Source organism: Malurus melanocephalus, unplaced genomic scaffold (assembly GCF_030028575.1).
Source record: "Malurus melanocephalus ecotype Western Australia unplaced genomic scaffold, MMel_1.1 scaffold_236, whole genome shotgun sequence".
NCBI lineage: Eukaryota > Metazoa > Chordata > Aves > Passeriformes > Maluridae > Malurus > Malurus melanocephalus.
In genome coordinates this window covers 1,039,076-1,058,754 of record NW_026623468.1, presented here as the reverse complement: position 1 = coordinate 1,058,754, position 19,679 = coordinate 1,039,076, and the positions used below count along the sequence as shown (strand labels likewise).

Sequence of the window (19,679 nt, the reverse complement as noted above, 5' to 3'; positions counted from 1 at the left end):
ACCATCTCCTCTCAGTTCAGCACAGCTGAGGAACGTGTGGGGGTATCCAGCCAGGCCCTGCCTGTCCATTCAGCCCAGAGCTGGGCAATGGAAAGGTCACCCCTGCCCTCCCCCAGCAGAACCAAGCACTCTGTTCCAGCACAAGAGGACTGCAGTGAGTGCTGAAAACAAGAGCTGAGCAAACAGAGAAAAGAACAAAACCCTTCTTGCTGCACTCAAGGACACACATCATTTGTGTGCAGAAGCACCTTCTCCTGCCTCAGGTCCTACCGCTCCACGTCTCCAGCAGCAGCTTTGGGCGATTCACCCCGCCAAGGTGCTCCATCCACAGAGCCACAGAGGATGTGGCCGTGCCCAGGAGGGTGACACRMRTGGTGGCCTTGCYGTGGYGKGGCAGAGCCCAGCCGGCCACCGGCRCTCTCCTCACCCAGCCCTCCGGGGAGCTGAGCAGTCCTGCTTTTCCCTGGATATCTGGCACACCACAAGAGCATCTCCATTGCCAATTAGGCCACCCACCCACTTGCATCCTTCCCCAATACAAACCCTGYTAGCAGTAAACAAACAGTGGAAATGCCAGCCAGTGCCTGGAGAGAGTCCTCGACAGCTCCATCCCATTCGGCGAGCGTGGGAACAGCTGCCTCGGACAGCCCGGGCACAGGGAAGTGCCAAGCTGGACCAGGGCATGGCCAGGCAATCCACCAGCCCTCCTGTGGCCTTCTGGCCATTGTCTGGGATCAACCTTGTCTGCTTTCAGCATCGCCCCAGCACCAAAAGCCTTGGTGTCCGCACAGCACACAGCACTGACACGATTCAGCACTGTAATAAGAGGCTTTCCCAGATACTGAGCCCCAAGCTTCCTAATTTTCCATCTCTAGAGTTTTGTAGGAAAGCTCCTGCTTGACACCGAGACCCAGCTGGACTTGGCCCAAGTGGCCAAGCTGGATGTGGCACAAGAAATACAAATTCCACCCAACACTGCTCAGACATCTTCATCCCCCATAAGAATTCCATCTCTTCAAGGCAATGTGAAATCCTTCCTGTGGTGTACCCCCAGAGCCCCTGGACTAGATCAAACCCCAGAATGAGCAATGGGAACATTCAACCCATCAGCAGACTCCAAAGAAGCCTAACTTGCCACTCCAGAAACTCCTGAAACCACCACCATCACACTTGGACTCTCAGGGACACTCAGGGGCAGAGATGACCAGGGTCATTCTCCACCTTGACCTTTGCATCTAAGGACTTTCCATCAGGCCAAACCAGGGCTATGATGACTTTTGGGATTTGCCAGGATGGGTAATTAGCTAAAACCTGCCCGGCTTCAGTGATAAGAGAGGAGCCCACATCCCCCCAGTGCAGGAGAGGCCACACTCTTCCCGTTCACCAGCCTCGCCAGCGGCTCAGGATGTGCTGATGCATCCACGGTTCATTGTCATGGAGACCAGAAGAGTTTTATCTCCAAACCCAGCTTAATGGCTTGGATTAAAGCCACCATTCCCCTGGGAAGCACAGAACAGGGACAGTGGCATTATCCCTCTTCCTTGGGTTCCCAGACAGCCCATCCTCACCAGCCTGCGTCTCCCTCCATGCTGGGCACATCCTGCTGGGCACAGCACAGARGGGCTCTGTGTCCCTCCCCAAACCCATCCCAACCCCACACACCCCACCACAAACAGCCTGGACTCAAACACATTTTCCTAGACCCTGCCACGTCTCTCCCCTCTCACAGGTCCCAAGAAGACCCCAGTGACCATTTCTCCCAGGTGACTGAAACCACAAGATTTTCAGCAAGGGGAAATGACAATAATAATAAATATTTTCAAGGGTGTTCCTTTCCCAGCTCCCCAGGGAGAGAAGGAGCAAGCACAGCCAGGGAGCAATCCATTGCCATGGGGCAGGCAGGTGGGGAGGGGATGGAAGCAACACTGGGACCAACCCTGGGTGTCAGAAATGTGTGACAGGCACAGCCTAGAGTGAATGACCACGGCTCACTTACCCTGACAACACTCCCAGGACAAGGTTGAGGACAAAGAAGGATCCAATGATGATGAGGGGGATGAAGTACAGCCAGTTCCAGGTGGCTCCTAAGGCATCATTGGTCTGGAGGGGAAAGAAAACAAGGTGAYGTTATATTCAACAGCAGCAACGGGGCAGAAGGAGGGTGTGTTAACTTCAGCACTCCAGGCTGACCACACCAGGCTCCTCAGGGCCATGTGGCCATGCCTGCCAAGCCTTGCTGGGCACCCTGCACCCCAGGACYGCTCTCTGTCTCCTCCCACCATCTCTGCAGAGACTGTAGGACATGGGTGCAGCTGCAACTGCAGGGTCCTGTGACCTAAAACTGGGGTGCTGAGGGCGAGGGACCACCCTGAGCATGTTTTTCCCAGCAGTTTGACTCAGTGCTCCCCTGCACATCCACCAGGACGGAGCAAAGCTGCCCCACAGCCGCARTCCCCACTGAGCACAGACTTATACAGAGCCTTAAGATCAGAGAARGTGGCATCTGAAGAACAGGAGAAGAAAAGGCAGCCGATATTTGTTCCTTCATGCATGGTGGGAAACCTTCAAACAGGCATTTTGCTGCTGGCATCATCACTAACACCTCGCAGATATCCTCCCACCCCGGGTACGTCCCTCCAACCCGAGGAGCTGAGATCAGACGGGAGCTCCGAGCGCAGCCCAACAGCAGCAAAGGCTCCTGATGAGCCCTGCTTAATACCTCCAGACATTAATTCACCGGGGTTTTTAATAAAGCAGTGCCCCTCTGTCCCTCCCAGCCRCCTCCCAGGCCCCATTTGTCCTCTGGTGTCAGGCACGGTGCGCATGACGCCGGGCTGAGGGTGATGCGGCAGAACGTGACTGTCTGGGGGAGGTGGTATCAATCTTCCTGCAATGAAAGAAGACTCCTTCTCTTTTCTCTCTCTTCCCCCCTCTCCCTGTGCTAATTAAGCCCTCATCTTCATCTGAGTCATTGGCACCACGTCTCCTGGTCGGCCAGTGCAGGAGCTGGGATGAGGMTCTGGGWTGGGAGAAGCRCRATTCCAACGAGGAAAGAAAGGCCRGAGTCTTCCTCCAGTGGGAATTTCAGCTGGGTGACCCCATCACCCTGACACTGGGCACAAGRCAGGGAGGGTGGCACCAGCACACTCCAAAAGAGGCACTGAGCACAGCAYGGGACAGGGGATGTGGGCAGAGATCTCAGTGACAAGGAGCACYTGGCAGACAACAGCAATAACAGCTCCAAGGTTGGGAAAGCATCTGGARGGACTCAGTGCCCTCATCTTCTCCAAATCCTGCTCTTTCAAGAGCCCCAGTTCACCTCCAGCCACTTTTTTGGGGCCACGGAGAAGCAAGCACAGGAAGGAAGGAAGGATGGATGGGAATCTTGGACAGCCAATGTTCACACCAGCCCTCCAGAGACACCCAGGCTGTGCTCTTCTCTGMCAGCACCATCTCCATGGCATCAGCCTTCAAGGCACTGTGCAACCCTTAGCCAGAGTTTGGCTGGACTTCAGCTCCCTGCCAAGATGCCACTGGGCACCCATCACCCATGCCAGGATTGCTGGCCTTTCAAACCGGCTCCTGCCCACAAATCATGGGCTTTCCCCGAGGTCCTTGTCACAGGAACRCAGAGCAGAGGAGCTCCTTTCCTACAGGAGAACAAGATGAGAGCTGGGCCATCACCACCCTCCTTCAGCCATCTCAGCAGGAGAAGGAGGCTGAGATGGGCATGAGGTGACACAGCACAGAGCAGTTTCCCAGGGTTATCAGTGCCCAGACCACCTCTTCCCTCTCCACTTTGCAAAGCTGGTGGCACTGGGGACCTGCAGTTGGGAACACTGGGGCAGGGGCTTGGCAGGGYTCCCATGGGGTGGGCTGGCTGTGATCCCAACCTCTGTGTGCATCTGAGTGCCCAGCTCCCGGGGAGAAGGAGGCAAAGGGGAATAGAGGGGTTTTTTAAGGGGATTTGGGACATCACATGGCCAGCAGCACCTGCAYCCAGCAGCTGTGGGGTAGAGGAGGGGATGGGGAGCTGCCCCATAACTGGACCCAGCACTGGCCACAGCAAGCTCAGGGAGGGTCTGGGTCACCCAGGCTGAGGTCAGCAGCCCCAGGACCAGCATGGGTCCTCCTGGATGGTGCCAGCTTTGCTGGGATCCCCCAGCTCAAATGTAAGATTTCCCAGGGCACATCCCAATGCTCCCCACAAACACAGGAACTGGTGATGCCCAGTCAGGATGCAGTGGCTCCAAACCATCGTCTGGTACCTGCTCGGCCACTGGGGCTGCCAAAAACTCGCTGTCCCCACTGGAAGCCTCCTCCAGCAGATGCTCCAGTGGTTGCTGTAATTTCCAGCCTGAATTTATTTGTGGTCATTTTCTATACCACTCTGTTCTTTTGCCAGCACTGGCCTTTGGCTGAAATAGCTCTTTCTCTTCCTCCTTCCCATCCTGAGCTATTTCTAGACAGCAATCACAGCCATCTCCAGCCTCTGCTGGCCAAAGCRAGGTTCTTGCAGTTCCCTCTTGCCCAACTGGCTCTCCTGCCCTGTTTTATTTGGTAGCYCCTTCCCTGCTCCAGCCCAGGCTCAGTCCATCACCCCTGGCCTGGACACAGGAGCCCTGAGTGACCAATTTGATGGGTCACACTCCACCCCTGCACGATGCCACAGAGCCTTTGCAATCCTCCCTCCTCCTCCACATCACCCCTGCCCCGCAGTCACCTCGTGGTCACCCTGACGTCACCTGTCCACCCTCTCCTCCTCCACCCACTCAGCGAGGCCTGAGCTCCAAGGAGAGATCTTTGCTGCACCTCAACAAGCTCTTGGATTTCCATTTCTCCCTGCATCCCACACCTCCTCCTCCCAGCCCGGGGTGGCAGCTCTGTCCCTTCAGCTCGGAGAAGCCAGTGGATGCTGGAAGCAGGGAAGCCCATGGCTCATCCCCAAGGACTCAATGACATCCCCTGGGTCCCCCCACAAGCCCTGCTCACTTCCCTGCCAGCCTCACGGAGCTTCTCATCCCCTTCCCCTCTTTCCCTCTCCATCACCACTTCCCCACAGCCAACCCTTTACTACAAGGAACAGCTCCACCATGTTTCCAGGCCTCGGGTGCCAGGTTAGCCCRGCGTGACCTACCTTTGGCAAACCCATGATTCATTTCCCTCTCTTGCCTCCCAAATCTGTTCCGAAATGGCATGCGATCGAGGTCAGCCTCACAGTCCTATTCCTGCCTGCCTTACTTTTCCTCCCCTCCTCCCCCCGCTTTTAAATATAGGCACCGCATTCGCTATTCTCCAGTCAGATGGTGCCTCCCCCAACTCGATGGAGCTGTTAAAAATACTTGTTACCAGACCTGCCATTTCATGTGCCAGCTCCCCTCCGAGCACGGGGGGGATGCCACCCTGAGCACCCCCGGGCTGGTGGCTGCGGTGGTCTCAGCGTTGGGCTTCCAGACAGCCGTGTCCTCCTTCCTGCTATCCAGCTTTTATTTGCTTTGTGTTGACCAAAAGCTGAGCTGAAATATCCATCCGTGCCCAGATCCTTCCAGAAGCCATTTCACTGGGCCTTGCTTCCATCTGCAGAGGTGGGGAACGGCTCACTGCTCCTCCACGAGGTCTGTGTCAACAYGGCTTTTGGTGGCCCTCATAGCACTTCCCGATTTTTTTGGCACCGAGATGTAGTTGTCTTGACTGAGCAGCCTCTTTTCCYGTTCCTTTGGGGCACCATTTGCTCTCAATATTCTTCTGCAGGCAGTAGTTCATCACCTTGGTCCACTGTGCCTTCCCATAGGTTTTTTTATTTTGCCCTTTGCTGAAGACACCAGGAGGTTGTTTGCAGAATTTGGGGATTTTAATCCCTAAATTACACCAGCACTAACTCCTTTAATGATGACATTCCTGGTTCTTCCTGCCCTTGCTCCCAGGGCAGCTGACGAGGCCCCATCACTCACCCAAGCTCTTTATTATTTTCCTTGGGGAAATGGAGGAGCTTGCCGATTCCTGATCTTTGCAGTTTCTTCCCTTCCCTTTAAGAGACTTCCTTCTCCTACCAGCGTCAATCACCGCCCCCCAAACTCTTCTGTGGCCACCAGACCACGAACCACCACACTCTTATCTCGGCACAACCCATCCTGCTGCCAGGAAAGCCCTCTKTGCCTATAAATGGCACTGCCAGGCTGTGGGAGCAGGACCCTCCTCACCTTCTCCCCCAGAGAAAGAGCCCCCACCAGCTCCCGCTTCTCAACCCCCAGGCACGAGGTTATTCTTTAGGCAGCTCTTGTGGTGTTTGTTTGGTTTTTTCTCGGTGGTTTTCCCCTTTCCAAAGGGCAGGAAAAGGCGCAGGAAGCTGCAAAGGCAGGTCTCACTCGGGGGGCCAGGAATCTAAAGGGATCTAAATATATCCCCAAGTTGAATGCACAGCACAAGCGCGCAGCCCACACGTCCCCTCCCTCGGGCTGCGGCGCATGGGAACCTTCAGGATTTCTTCGCTATAGGGGAAGGGAGGGGAGGAAAACCTCAATAAACCCCTCAAACTCAGTCTCTCCCAGCTAAAAATACACAGGGAGCAGGYTCTGTCTGTGCAGGGAGCCTTAATGGCCACCCATGGCTCACCGGCTTGGGGAGGGGAACTGGGGACCTGTGAAAACCCAAAGCTTTTGGGGAGCAGCTGGATGTGGGGAGCCACTGGATTTCAATCACACAGGGATTCCTGGAATGGGTTGGGCTGGAAGGGACTTTAAAGCTCACCTGGTTCCACGCTCCCTGCCATGGGCAGGGACACTTCCCATCATACCAGGTTGCATCCAACCTGGCTTTAGACACTTCCAGGGATGGGACAGCTCCTCTGGAACCTCAACCCCCTCACATGGAAGAATTTCTTCCTAAAATTTGATCTAAATCTATTCTCCTTCAGCTTAAAGCCATTCCCCATTKTCCCATCAAGACCCATGCTCATGGACTCTCCAGGGTCTCCTACATGGTCATTACTGCATGGAGTGGCCGTGGAGCGCTCAGCAGCTGTGGAACATTGGGGGAATCCATGGGACTTCCAGCAGCATGGGTGGCACCATCCTGTTCCCATTGCTGTCCTCTGCCAGGATCTCCTGCCCCATGGGGAGCTCCCTTGGGGATCCACGGTTCTGCCTGCATTGCAGGGCAGGGATGGGGTGACCAAAGTGTCTGATCAAACTGGCCATCAAACCCCATGTCTGGGCAGTGTCAGTTGCCCCTGGCCGCAATCCTACTGACAGGGCTTGGGGATGATGGGGAAGGYAAGGATCTCAAGGGACTTTGCCCTGGGAGCTGTGCCTGCCTTCCCTAGCACATCCCAGGTGGTTGCAGAGCAGGACAGCGGGCACAAAACCACCACAGCTTCCATGATTTGTGCTCCAGACTCTCGGCTCAGCAGCTCCTGGTGGTCTTTGCCTGGTGGTGACACCCATTGTGTCCCTGCCGTGGCTGATGGTGTCACCCCAGCATCACCTGTGGACCCCCAACCTGCTCCTCCCTGCAATCCACACAGGTCAGCATCACAGCCCCAGCTCAAAGGGGAGAAAATCAATTATAAAAATACCTCACAGCAGATTCCCCGGCCTGAGCAGCTCCCTCCAGCCCCGACACCCGCTGCTGCTCTCCCCAGCACAGTAACAGATCTCCTTGTTCCCTTTAATAGCAGTAATTGAATCTCCTGCATGCAGGGCCATGCTTCACTCCCTGCCTGGGATCCATCAGCGACCCCGGCACCGGACAAGATCTGAATGGAAATGCTTTGCTTTTCCAAATCAGGTTAATGAGGAAATTGGTACATTTCCTCTGCAAGGCCAGGCCAGGCCCGGGGTGGGACACATCCTGACACAGTGGAAGGGTCTCCAGGCAGGGTGGGCACCTCCTGCCCCTTTCCCTTCCTCCAGCACCGCCCCTCCGTGCCCCTGGGATGCTCTGGGGTGCCAGAGGGGGACACAAAGCTCAGCACAGCCCAAGGCATGCTTCTACCTGTGTGTGTGCAGGGAACGAGTGGGGAAACGGGAGAAGGACACAATGCATTTCATTTTTCTGTTTCCTAGATGGAATGCAAAAAATGCGTTGCTAGAAGCAGTACAAGTGTTTTTCARAATAATCAAAATAGGCATCGAGATCAATTTTGATTCTGTCCTCCTCCAACCCACCAAGAAATCGCACCCAAATGCTCCAGCATCAATCCACAAACCCAGTCCCTGTGTGWGCCTCCTCCTCTGCCTCTCCCCACAGCCATCCCTCATTGGGATCCCTCCACTTTTGCTCCCAAACCTCCCCMTTYCCCSTGCCCMTACCCCTCCTGTGCCTTCCCAGCACTGCCACAATCACCCTGCAGGCAAGATGAGCTTTTCCTGATGGAGCATTTGCAAATCTTCACAGCCCTTCCCTGTGCAGATCCAAGCACCAGCCCTGCTCCCTCTCCAGCTGGAGCAGCAGGGCACGGCTTCCAYGGGATCAGCTTTGGGGCCGTCTTCYCATGGGCCTTGGTTACTCCCCACCTGGATCTCTGCTTTGTTTTGGCTATGCTGCAAGCCCAGAGAGGCAGGTCAGTGATACTGAGTTGTTCCTAAATTTGATTTTCACCATTTTCTGGTGTTCCCGGATGCAGGAATATCCCCAGCTCCAGCTGTGCTGCTCTGGGGCAACAGACCCCCACAAAACCTCATTCACAGACCCCAAATAACCCCATATCCCAACCCTGGTGCAAGAGCTTGTTGAAACAGCTTTGCAGCACCTTGCCAGCACCATTTCCAGCACCAAACCTGCTAATGGAATKACAAACCCTGGGTTTAACAAAGATGAACGAGGCAGCACCAACCCCCTGCCACCTCCCACCCATGAGCCTGGAGCTGCTGAACTGTGCCAGAGCATCCATGCTGGAGCACTGGCACCTCCAGCAGCCCTCCCCAGCTCCTCCAGGGCTTCCAGCAGCCTTGGAGTGAGACTTTCCCGCGCGGGCAGGGAGGAGGGTGTGGGCAGGCAGCTTTTGATAGAACACGCCTGAAAAGCTGGGATCCAGCAGACACAGTTTGTTTCTTGCTGTGTCATTTCATCACACACACACACACACACACACAGAGGGAAAAAGGGGAAGGGAGGAAAAAAAAAAAAAAAAAAAAAAAAAGGCAAGAACATTTGGCAAGCTGGCGAGGGTCTGGCTTTGCTGAGTGCGGAGAAAGAGCCGCTTTTCCAAAGGGAGGAGAGGGGAGAGCGGGCTGGCTGCCGCACGCGTGCCTGCCGGGGCCGGGCTCCAGCTGGAGCCATCTGCGGGAAAACAGCTCATTTCTTTGAGTTCGGAAGGGTTTGGACCTTCGAGGTACAATCTGAAATTTCCCCTCTGAATTTGCTCTAGCTTGACCACGTTTAAAACACGCAGTGTTTTGGAGGATGGAGGAGGAAAGGGCTCTGTGGTGCGGTGTCACGGGTGCCGGGGGCTTTGGGTAGCCCCCACCCGGTAGCCCCGAGCCCGTCCCGCTGTGCCCGCCCGGCCAGGAGCCGCCAGGAATAGCTGCAGAACCATCACGGGCTGTGCTTGCTGCCGAGCCGCTCAGAGCTCTGGGTGCTGATTAAATTTTCATCCCTCCCCGACAGGGTATTTTGTGTGCGCTGTTTTTTAATTTAAAACACATAAGAAGGGACTCCTGTTCCCTTCGCAAGGGCTCCGGCTGGGGAGCCTGGCGCCCTCCCAGGGTACAGAGGGCTAAAAAGCCAGGTGGTTTCCCTCTTTTGCCATCACTCCCACCTCCCCCGCTCTCCAGCCTCTCCTCCTCCCTCTCCCCACACCGATCCTTGCTGGGAGCCACCGTTTTCCATCACATTCCCGGCTTCTGCTTTACTGAGCCCCSCCAGTGCTCTGCCCGTGACTGTGATGTCAGTGCTGTTTTAGGGGATTTTTGCAGCAAAAGCCTCACTGCTGAATTCCCACAACCCTTGGCACAAGGCTGGCGCTGCTGCAGCTCCTGTCCTGGGACCAGGGACCCCAAGAGACAGACACCCATGTCCAGAGGAGCTGCAGCAGCTCCTGGGAGCACTGAGGCTCGGGAAGGTTTCCCAGCTCATCTCAGGCATGAGCAACCCCTTCCCAAAAAAAACCTTGCTGGTCAAGTCATTAATTTTGCTGCCTCCTGCAGCTCCATGGAAAGCCAGGCACTGTCCTCAGTCTTCAAAGGATAAGGTGGAATCCCCCCAGAGCTTCATCATGTTCAGATCTCGCTCACACTTTTGGGAAGGGCAGCTGAGTGCTGAGCAACCCAAGGGATGACTGTGAAACCCCAAGATCTGGTGCCAGCATGGAATGAGCAATTTTGGGAAAACCCACGGAAAAAAAAAAACCCTGTTTTACAACAGATTCCTCCTCCAAGATCGACTGGGGCAAATGAGGGTGGGGCAGGAAGCAGGACAGCCAAGTCTTGCTCCAGCATGGCCATACCACACCTCCCTTTCCCAGCGCCCCAAATCAGCACTGCCTGAAACAGTCCCTGTTTCAAAAATATCACCACGTTTCAAAGCCAGGCTCCAGCACAAGATCTTCATTCAGTACTTTCAGGGGGCTTGTGAGGATGGGGAGGACAAACATTTCAGCAGGGCCTGTTGTCACTGGACAAGGGTTAGTGGTTTTAATCTGAGAGAGGGTTGATTTAAATTGGATATAARGAAGAATTTTTTTAAAGAAGGATGGTGAGGGACTGGTACAGGTTACCCCAGAGAGGCAGTGGAAGTGTTCAAGGCMAGGTTGGATRGGACTTGGAGCAACCTGGATTAATGGAAGGTGTCCCTGCCTGTGGCAGAGGGGTTGGGATGAGATGATCTTTAAAGGATCTGGGATCTTCCAATCCAAACCATTCTGTGATTCTGTGATCTCAGGTTTGGTGCTTCACAGACAACCAGTCCGAGCCAACTTGTGCAAACCCAGCCCCTCACCCAGCAGCACAAAATGACTTCTGCACATGGTGAGGTTCATCAAAACCCTTCTGCACCCCACATGTACAGGAGATCCCAAACACTGAGGACATGTCCTCCCCTCCTGGCCCCAGCACCTCCAGCGTGCTGGAAGCACATGGGGATTGAGTCACACTCACATCAAAACCCCCATCCTTGCAGCAGCTCCTGTTCTCCAGCCCCTCCTGCTGCGTCCCCACTCACACTTGGCACCCAAGCCTCACCCTGCAGCTTCCTGGCTCTCTGCTGCTCCCCCAGGGCTGTGGACACAGCTCTGCCCACCACCGCTGCATTTTGGGAGGTGTTTTGGGAGCTGCCAAGGGCTTGATGTTCTTTCCCCAGCAAACGCTCCCCTCCTGCTGCAGAAGCACCCAGAAGGCTCTCAGCCCTCAGCCCTGGCCTTTCCTAAGGCTTCCTGCACTTCTTTGCTCTCCCTCTTCCCAATGGTTCCAATCCCACAAGAGGATGAGGAGTTCAGCCTAACAGCCAGATCCATGCAGGGGAAYGTGAGGAAGGCTCAGACCCTGCAAGTAAAACCAGCAAGAATCATAAAATCCTCTAGGCTGGGAAAGCCATCTCAGATCGATGAGCCTAACCACCCRACCATGTCCCCGAGTGCCACATCTGCACATCTTTGARATCCCTCCAGRGATGGRGACTCCCTGGGCTGGCTSTGGCAGGGCTTGATGACCCTTCTGGAGAAGGAGTTTTTGCCAATATCCAACCTGGACCTCCCCTGYTGYAACTTGAGGCCAATTCTTGCTCTGTTGCTTGGAAAACGAGACCAATCCCCAYCSGGTCACAYGCTCCTGTCAGGGAGTTGTGGAGAGTGAGAAGCTCCCCCTGAGCTGCCTTTTCTCCAAGCTGAGCCCCACCAGCTCCTTCAGCTCCTCAGATTTGTGCTCCAGCTCTGCYTCAGGATGAGCAGGCAGCCCTGGATGCCCTGCCTGCCTCTCCCCACAGCTCCCACCTGCCCCCAGCACATCCCTCCACGGGTGTTCGTGTTCCCATCCCCACTGCTGGCAGCGTGGGGGGAACAGGAGAGCGTCACATCGGGCTCCTCCTCGCTACCTGCGATTCACGGGAACACAAACAAACAATTGCAGTGAATAAATACAGCCCGCCCAGCCGGCATTCCAGGGGAAATATCCACTGCAAACTCCTCCTCGCCTGTTTGCTCCCTGGAGCTGAGCATCCAAAGCTGCCGGTGTCACTGAGTGCCTGTGCTGTGCCCGGGTAGCCCCTCACCAGTCCTGCCATCCCCCAAGCCCCAGCAGCGGTGTTTAATGACAAAATGCACCCCTGCCCCACRCCAGCACGGCTGCAGAGGCGGAGAAGTAGGACAGTGAGTCTCTTTGCCAACGCTGTGCTTCCCTCTGGTCCCTACAGAAATCAGGTTTGGTCTGGAGCCAGCCCAGGGAAGGAGTGGCTGCTCCAGGACATGAAGAAAAGCAAAATACTCCTTAGCTCCTATTTCAGATCACAGAGGCAGTCTCAAAATCAAACCCCCTTCCAAAAGAAATCAAAGTCCCCCAGGCTCCCGGGGATGGGTGTTGAAAAAGCCATAACACCCCAGAATCAGTTTATTTTAACCCAATTTCTACTTCATGAAGGCAAAGYTGACATGRAGAAAGCAAAAAGCAAGCACACAGRCRAAATAACCCATGTGGAAATCAGCCTGTTGTAAWGCCTGCAAATTCCAGGAGCCACACTCCTAGGCCCGGTAGAAGGTTGGGAAAACRGATCTTAAAATCATGATACAGCCACACAGGGGGGTTCTGCAGTAGGCAATTTCTTTGAGAGATTGCTAAAGTGGTTTTCCTGCCATCTCCCTGTCCCCTGCAGCGTTAATCTGCAAGGACTCAACCTCCCATCGCTTTATCCTGGTGGGAAAGCCAAATCCCCCACCAGGCCCCCCAAACCTGGGGCACAGGCTGGGCAAGGTCCGTGCTGGTGAGCAGCAGGAGCCTGCTCTGGCGTGCTGCTCCCAGTGATGAAGGTGATGGCAGAACATCCCTGTGGTTTCCCAGCCCTCCTCCTGCATCCCCCAGGGACAGCATCCCTCWTTTTTTTTWAWTTWAAAAARGGSMRRAAWYCMWTTTTTTTTTCTCCAAGTAGCAAARTGACCAAGCACCCACAACTTTTGCGCAATGAGCCCCCTGAGAGAAGAGTCATCCCTGTGTCCCTGGGAAGGACAGGAGGTGCAGCCCAGCAGTGCCAGGAACACCCGCTCTTGCCATCCCCGAGGTGAATCAGCAGCCTTTGACAATACCAAGGCCCCAAATCCTCATTCCATTAAAAGCCAAGGAAGTCCCTGCTCCTTTCCATTACTGGTCAGGAACATCTGGTTCTTTGCAGAGGAACAGGGAAGGCAGGCACCTTATTTATGGTCCTGGCCATCGGGAATGTGGTGACAGAGCATGACAGTGACATCGGTGAGAGCACAAAGTCTGCCAGGCTTTGCTAATGGTGCTGAGGAGATTATTCGGATCCCAGGGGAGAGAGAGCACCCAGTTTAGCAGCTCTGGTGGTCAATAGGGGATCCTGTAGGGTAGGCACAGTTTTCAGTGCTCTCAGCAAAAAAATGAATCAGCAAATCCCAGCCCCTGAAGGGATCAGCTCCAGCCTTCCCATCAAGGACGCCCCAAGCAGCAGGAGCCCAGACTTTCTCAAACAAAGCCCCGAGGTCGATCAGACCATAAATTGCCCGTCTGTTCCCCATCCCCTCACACCCCAGCAGCAGGGCTCCGGCACGGGGAGTGCTGCTGCTAATTGCTGCCGGCGCCGAGGGCTGGGAAGGGGGAGCGCTGGTGGAAGCAGGTTTTGCAGGGAGACAGTCATTAACCCAAGAGCAAGGCTCAGGGCGGGCTGCATCCACTGTGAGAGCAGGCAGCAGCTGTCCAGACGCTGGAAAATCCCATTCCCTGATGTCCTCAATCACACCTGGGCAATAGGTGCTGGGGTTAATCCCTAATCCCACTGACACACCAGAAGCAGACATTAAATCGACTTTTTTTTGGTCTGAACACTCAGCTGGTTCAATCCTGCCCAATTCCCCCACTGAAGCAGGAAGATCCTGACAYTGCCATCTCCTTTAGGAAGAGAAGAACCAAACCCACATGGAAATATGAAGCCTTTGCAATGAACTCTCCCCTTTCTGCWCCAGTCTAGATTTCACAATCTGTCCACACACACCATCCTGCACCCCCAGAGGGACCCTGTGACAGACTGGGCAAGAAAGGGGGTCCCCAATGCTGACAGCCTGACATTGTCCTGAGGTTTAAAAGCAGCCTTTCCCCAGAGCCCCTCCTGAAGCAGTTTCCCCATCGCACACCATCCAGTTTGCCTCCCGCGAAGCAACGCCGCTCTGCAAATCTCCGGGCGTTATGGGAACCAGGGTATAAAAACATTCCCGGTGCAATGACGCCAAAATTGATGCTGAAATTAGGCTGGGAACAGAACAGGCACGGTTGCTTCTAGCCCACAAACTCAAACACGCTTATATGGCCACTCGCCCACGGCGATGCTGTGCTCTGGGATCGCCTGGAGCCTTTTTTCCCTGCTTCCAGCTTTGCCCCCAAGTTGCTCTCTGGGCACCCCAAGATCTTGGGCACCAGCAGCTTCCAGTGGCTGCAAACCACAGGAGCGCAGCCCAGTCTCTCCCTGCTCCACCAGCACAAAGATCCCAGCTCCCTGTGGGACAMTGAAATGCTGTCCCTGCCCCAGGGAAGGGGTTTGAGCCCAGCTCTGAGGGTTTCCAAGGCCAGATCCTGATAAGTGAAAGGAGCAATGGGAAGAACCATAAATTCCATAGGAATTCCACCCACTGACACAGACTGTTAGTCACCAAGGCAGTGCTAAATCCCTGGACTCAGAGAAAAAGAACAGAGACACAAAGAATAAAAAAGGGGGTGATGCACATTAGATGAGGGTCTGTATAAGGTGATTTGAGGAGTCTGTACCTCTCAAGTATGTCAGCCAACGTGGAAAGAGAGAGGAAAATGTGGCTGGGAAATTGGGATAAAAAGGAGGCTGCATCATCTAACAATTTGAGAGACCCCATGGAAATATCCCATGGCCTCACCCTTTATTCAAATAAAGTTATGGGACTCCTCTGTCTCCTTTTTGGACATGAACCTCTGCTGTTTGTAGATTAATTTTCCTAACACCATCATGAACGACACTCCAGATGTCCCAAATTTCCAGCACACAGAAACGCTGACCCCAGCCCCCCACGCCCAGCGAKCCCCCAGAGCAGCCCTACTCACATTGTACAGGACTGTGGTCCACCCTTCCATGGTGATGCACTGGAAGACGGTCAGCACAGCGAAGAGGATGTTGTCGAACTGCGTGATCCCGTCGTTGGGACCGATCCACTCGCGGCACTCGTAGCCCGGGGGGCACCCCTGCACCCCGCACGGGTGGGGAGGGTCCAGCTCCTCTAATTCACCTGCGAGCACACAGCACAGAGCCAGAGGAGGCGGAGTGAGGGGCAGCTCATCCCAGATTTTTCCCACTGGTGGGATGAGAAGAGGGCRCAGAGCCCCTGCCCCACCTGAATTGTTGGTGTAGCAGGCTCGGTGCAGCTTCCCGCTGTAGAACTCCAGGCCGATGATGGCAAACATGAGGATGGCGAAAAAGAGCAGCAGGCCGATCTGCAGGAGAGGCACCATGGCCTTCATGATGGATTTCAGGACAATCTGCAAGCCTGGGAGGGGAAAGAAAGGGCACAGCTCAGAGCAGCAATGCAAACCCCCCATCAGGGGCACATCCAGCCCGTGAGGAAGACAGGGAGCAGAGAGAAGGAACAATCATCAGAACAATCCTCCAGCACAGCCTGGAGGATCCCTTTGGGCTGSAGGATCCTGGAGGAAAGCACCATCCCAGGGGAGGCAAAGCCAAGCTGCAGAGCAAGGCTCCAGGAGAGGTTTTTTCTGGTCCCCACTCTGATGTCCTGCCTGTCCTTGCCACACCTGGACTTGGTGGCACACAGTTTGTGCAGCTCTGTGGCCCTCGTTGCCCCCCGGGCACAGACCCAGTCCCAGGGCAGGAGGGACACGGGGAGCAGTGCCAGCAGCAGCCTAGTTTCTTTATTTATCCCCGTGCCAACAGATGAAATCTTGCAACAAAAAGAAGAAAAAARAACCMAAACCCCAAGAAATCTCCCCTGAATAAACCCCGGTCCTGAAAGGATCCACCCACCRCCTTCTGGCCAGGGAAGAGGAGCTGCCAGCTCTGCCAAGCACAGAGAGGGCTGGGCAGGGGGCAGTGCCACCCAGGGACACTGAGCGCTGTCATTTCTGAGTTCCCACCACGTGGAGAGGTGGGATAAGGTGGCACAAGGGCCCCTCTCACTCCAAGGATGTCAGAAATGGATGCAGACACCCCGGGAGGAAAACCTGAGCACTTACTGGGAATGCCTGAGACGAGCTTGAGCGGCCGGAGCACGCGCACGGCCCGCAGCGTCCGCAGGTCCACGTGGGTGTTGAAGTGTGTCCCGGCCGTGGCGAGGATGCTGCAGGCACACAGGGACAGAGCAGAGTTAGCCCAGGAAAAGCCCTTGGCCACCTCAGGGCTGTGTTCTCATGCCAGCTGGGGGAAGCCATGAGGAAAACCGTGGCCACTGAGCAGGGACAGAGATTCAACAGCTGCCACGGGCCAGCGAGTCCTGTTTGATGCTGGCACCCAAATTCATGGGCCACTTTGATCAGACAAAGCCACCCAGGGTCTCCCCAGTCCCAGCAGCCCCCTACACACCAGGATGGTCACACACCACCCATGGATCCCACCTGGGCTCCCAACATTCCATCTCCACACACCACCCTCCCTTCCAGGAAGGCATTTGGACCAGAAGCCGTGCCCCAGAGGTGTGAGCCACTGCCCTCTGTGCTCCTGTGACATCCCCTGCAGCCACCAGCTGCCCTGGCTTTTTCCACACGTGGAGCTTCCTCAGAGCCCCACCCCCGGGATTGCTGAGAAGGAGCAGAGAACCTCGCTCACATTCCAAAATCCACAGAAATTAAAGTTTGATGATGACCTTGGAAGGTGAGCGGCARGCACGGCAAGGACTCCAGAGGTTTTCTTTTAAAACACAAAGATTTCTTCTCAAGCCCATCTCTGGAAAACAAACTGGGGCAGAAGGGAGTGGAAACACTHGGGGACAGGGATGCTGTGCCCAGGGATGCTGGTAGAGCTCTGTCCCATCCCGGWTTGGTCCCCAGCTGCTGGGAGAGGAGCAGGAAAGCTGCAGGAGAGCAGCAGGGGGTGRGAGAGGAGGGGATGGGGAGGAGAGCGGGACAGAGGGAGGCAGCAACCTCAGGCTTGTTTGCARCAATCCAAAAACCGAGGGAAATTGGGTCATTGTTCCACTAATTCATCTAATTACAGGCCAGAGCAGCTCTCTGGCGCGTGGAGCAATTAGCACTCTTTCTCTCACCCTCTCCCTGAGGTACAGCAGGTACCAACCTGTCCCTCCAGAAAGGCGGCTGGGTTTCCTAGGATACCCTGGCAGCAGAAGCGCTCTCACATCTGCAAACCGGGTTGTTTCAGCCCCTTTTCCCAGCCTCCTCTTCCTCCCCGCCCCATAGCACAGGGGTCCGAGCCTGGCCCCGGCAGAAGTTGGGGTGCATCGCCCACCCCTCCCTGCGTATCACACCGCTTATCCCCGATATTTACRGGGATATTTTACCCTCTCTGGCATTTACCCTTTCCCCCGAGCCCTTTCCATACAGTATCAGTCTCCCAGCCTGTGTCCAGCTCCTTCTGCCCGCAGGAAAGCACAAAAGGGTCTTAATTAAGCCAGGAGCACCCAGCGGCTGGGGAGAGCCGCGCTGTTAAATTGGTTGTAAGATCAAAATCGATAAGAATGATAAAGCGTGGCCACTCGGCGGCACGAGGGAGGGAGAGGAGCCCTGTCACTGTCACACACCCCGCCAGCAGAGCAGGGTATCCCAGCACTCCCCAAAATACCACCGCAGGGGACACGCTGGAAACCSCGAGACCCTCCTTCAGCTTTTGCTYYTCGCGTCCCAGCCYCTGGAGTGCCACCAGCCTCCCAAAGCGCTGATTCCAGCCAGGACTGAGCCCCTCCGGGACGCTGGGAATGCTCCCGGGCAGGATGCGAGCCCCAGCCCTTCCCCCGGGTGTTTGCCAGGGCCAGCCCAGCCGAGAGGCTCCTGGCAGCAGAGCAGGGTTGGGATGGGATGGGCAGCTCTCTCCTCTCGCCACGGAGCAGTGCGATCCGCGGCCCCCGCACCCCTCCCGTCCCCGGGGCAGCAGCAGCACCCGGGAGCGCCCCGGCTGCAAAGTCCTCGTCTAACCCAGATTTGTTTGAAGGGCTCCGGAGCGCCGCGCTGAGCCTCCAGGCAAGGTTCGGGCGATTTCAGGGCACTCCTTCCCCGCGCTCTAGATTAGCTGCTAAGAATGGGACTCCTCTGTGGCAAGGTGACATGCTCCTTGTCCTCGCTGGGGGACAGGGGACATGACGAGCTCTTTGGGGAGGAGGTCCGGACAGATCAGCAGACCGAGGCGGTSGCGCTCAGACCTGTCACCCGAGCGATGACAAAAAGCTGACCCGCTAAAGTGACACAGGTGCCTGCACATCGTTCCACTCCCGGTGCGCTGGGACCACGCACCGCTGGGGCTGCTCCCAACAAACCCGCCCAGCCCAGAGCCTCTGAGCAGGGTCTGAGCGGCCCTGGACCACCTTTATACCTAAAAAAGTGGCTGGGAAAAGCTTCCAGGCACGCTAGCCTGGCTGCTAGCTGCTTTTCCCAGCCCTTCTGTGGCTGGAAGATACAGCCATCCCCTCTCCTGGATAACCAGGCTGATAACACAGACACCACATCACTGCTAATTMTAAATCCAGCGCTCAAAACACAGCTTGCAGCTTCGGACTTGAGCATCTCACCTGCCAATTGTTTATTAACCCTCTTATTATGCCTTTTATTATGTTTTTTTAAACCATCTCACCCAGAACACCCCGTTTCTGAATTAAGGTTTCTCACAGACCTTCGTGCTGCCACAGGGCAGCAGCTCCCGTATCTGTAGAACAATTTAAACCCTTTTCGATCACTTACAATATCCACGTCTGATGTGCTAATAATTATTCTTTATTTTTAGGCAAGGACCCAAACTAAAATTACATCTCACCATCTAAGTTATTTGAAAAAACCTGCCAGATTTAGGCTATAAAAATCTCAATGATCTCATGCTTTTCATCATATGTACTGGAGGAAAAAAAGAAGGGGGAAAAAAAAGTGAAGGCGTTTTTATAGGTCACCCAGGCAAAGGGGTTAGTTTTACTTCAGAGGAAAGGGGGAAGAGAGACTTCAGGTGGAGAAAAGAGCAGAGAGRAGCTTTTGGAAGGATGCAAATGAGAGAGGAGGCAGGATGGGAAATATATGCTAATCCCCAGAAGTATAATTGAATAGTGAGCAATAACCAGCAGACAAAAACACTCTTTCAGGAGAGGAACAAAAAAAAAATATAATCCGATGCTTTGTGTTTGCAACCAGGATGATTATTTTATTTTATTTATTTGGAGGCTCCGAGGAGGAGGGCGAGCTCCCGCTGGGGCCGCCGCACCTGCGGGCTTTGGGGCTGGGCAGAGGCGGGCACAGCCCCCGGCRCCGCTCCAGCTCGGAGCAGCTGAGCAGAGCACCGCCCTCGCCTCCAGATGAAGACCTGCACCTTCAGATCTCTTCACCCAGGGGTCAGAAAAAGGA

General features: G+C 55.3%; 1 protein-coding gene across 1 annotated transcript in view; it reads right to left on the bottom strand.

Annotated features, from left to right (window-relative positions):
• The window catches only part of LOC130578691 (voltage-dependent R-type calcium channel subunit alpha-1E-like), a 79,343-nt gene that overhangs the window by 52,637 nt on the left and 7,027 nt on the right, over positions 1–19,679 (bottom strand). The window contains exons 3-6 of the mRNA XM_057374949.1: positions 16,365–16,468; positions 15,509–15,661; positions 15,222–15,403; positions 1,997–2,100 (exon numbers count right to left, since the gene is read on the bottom strand). Of these exons, the coding sequence (XP_057230932.1) occupies positions 1,997–2,100; positions 15,222–15,403; positions 15,509–15,661; positions 16,365–16,468 (543 nt within the window). The remainder of the gene's footprint in view (positions 1–1,996; positions 2,101–15,221; positions 15,404–15,508; positions 15,662–16,364; positions 16,469–19,679) is intronic.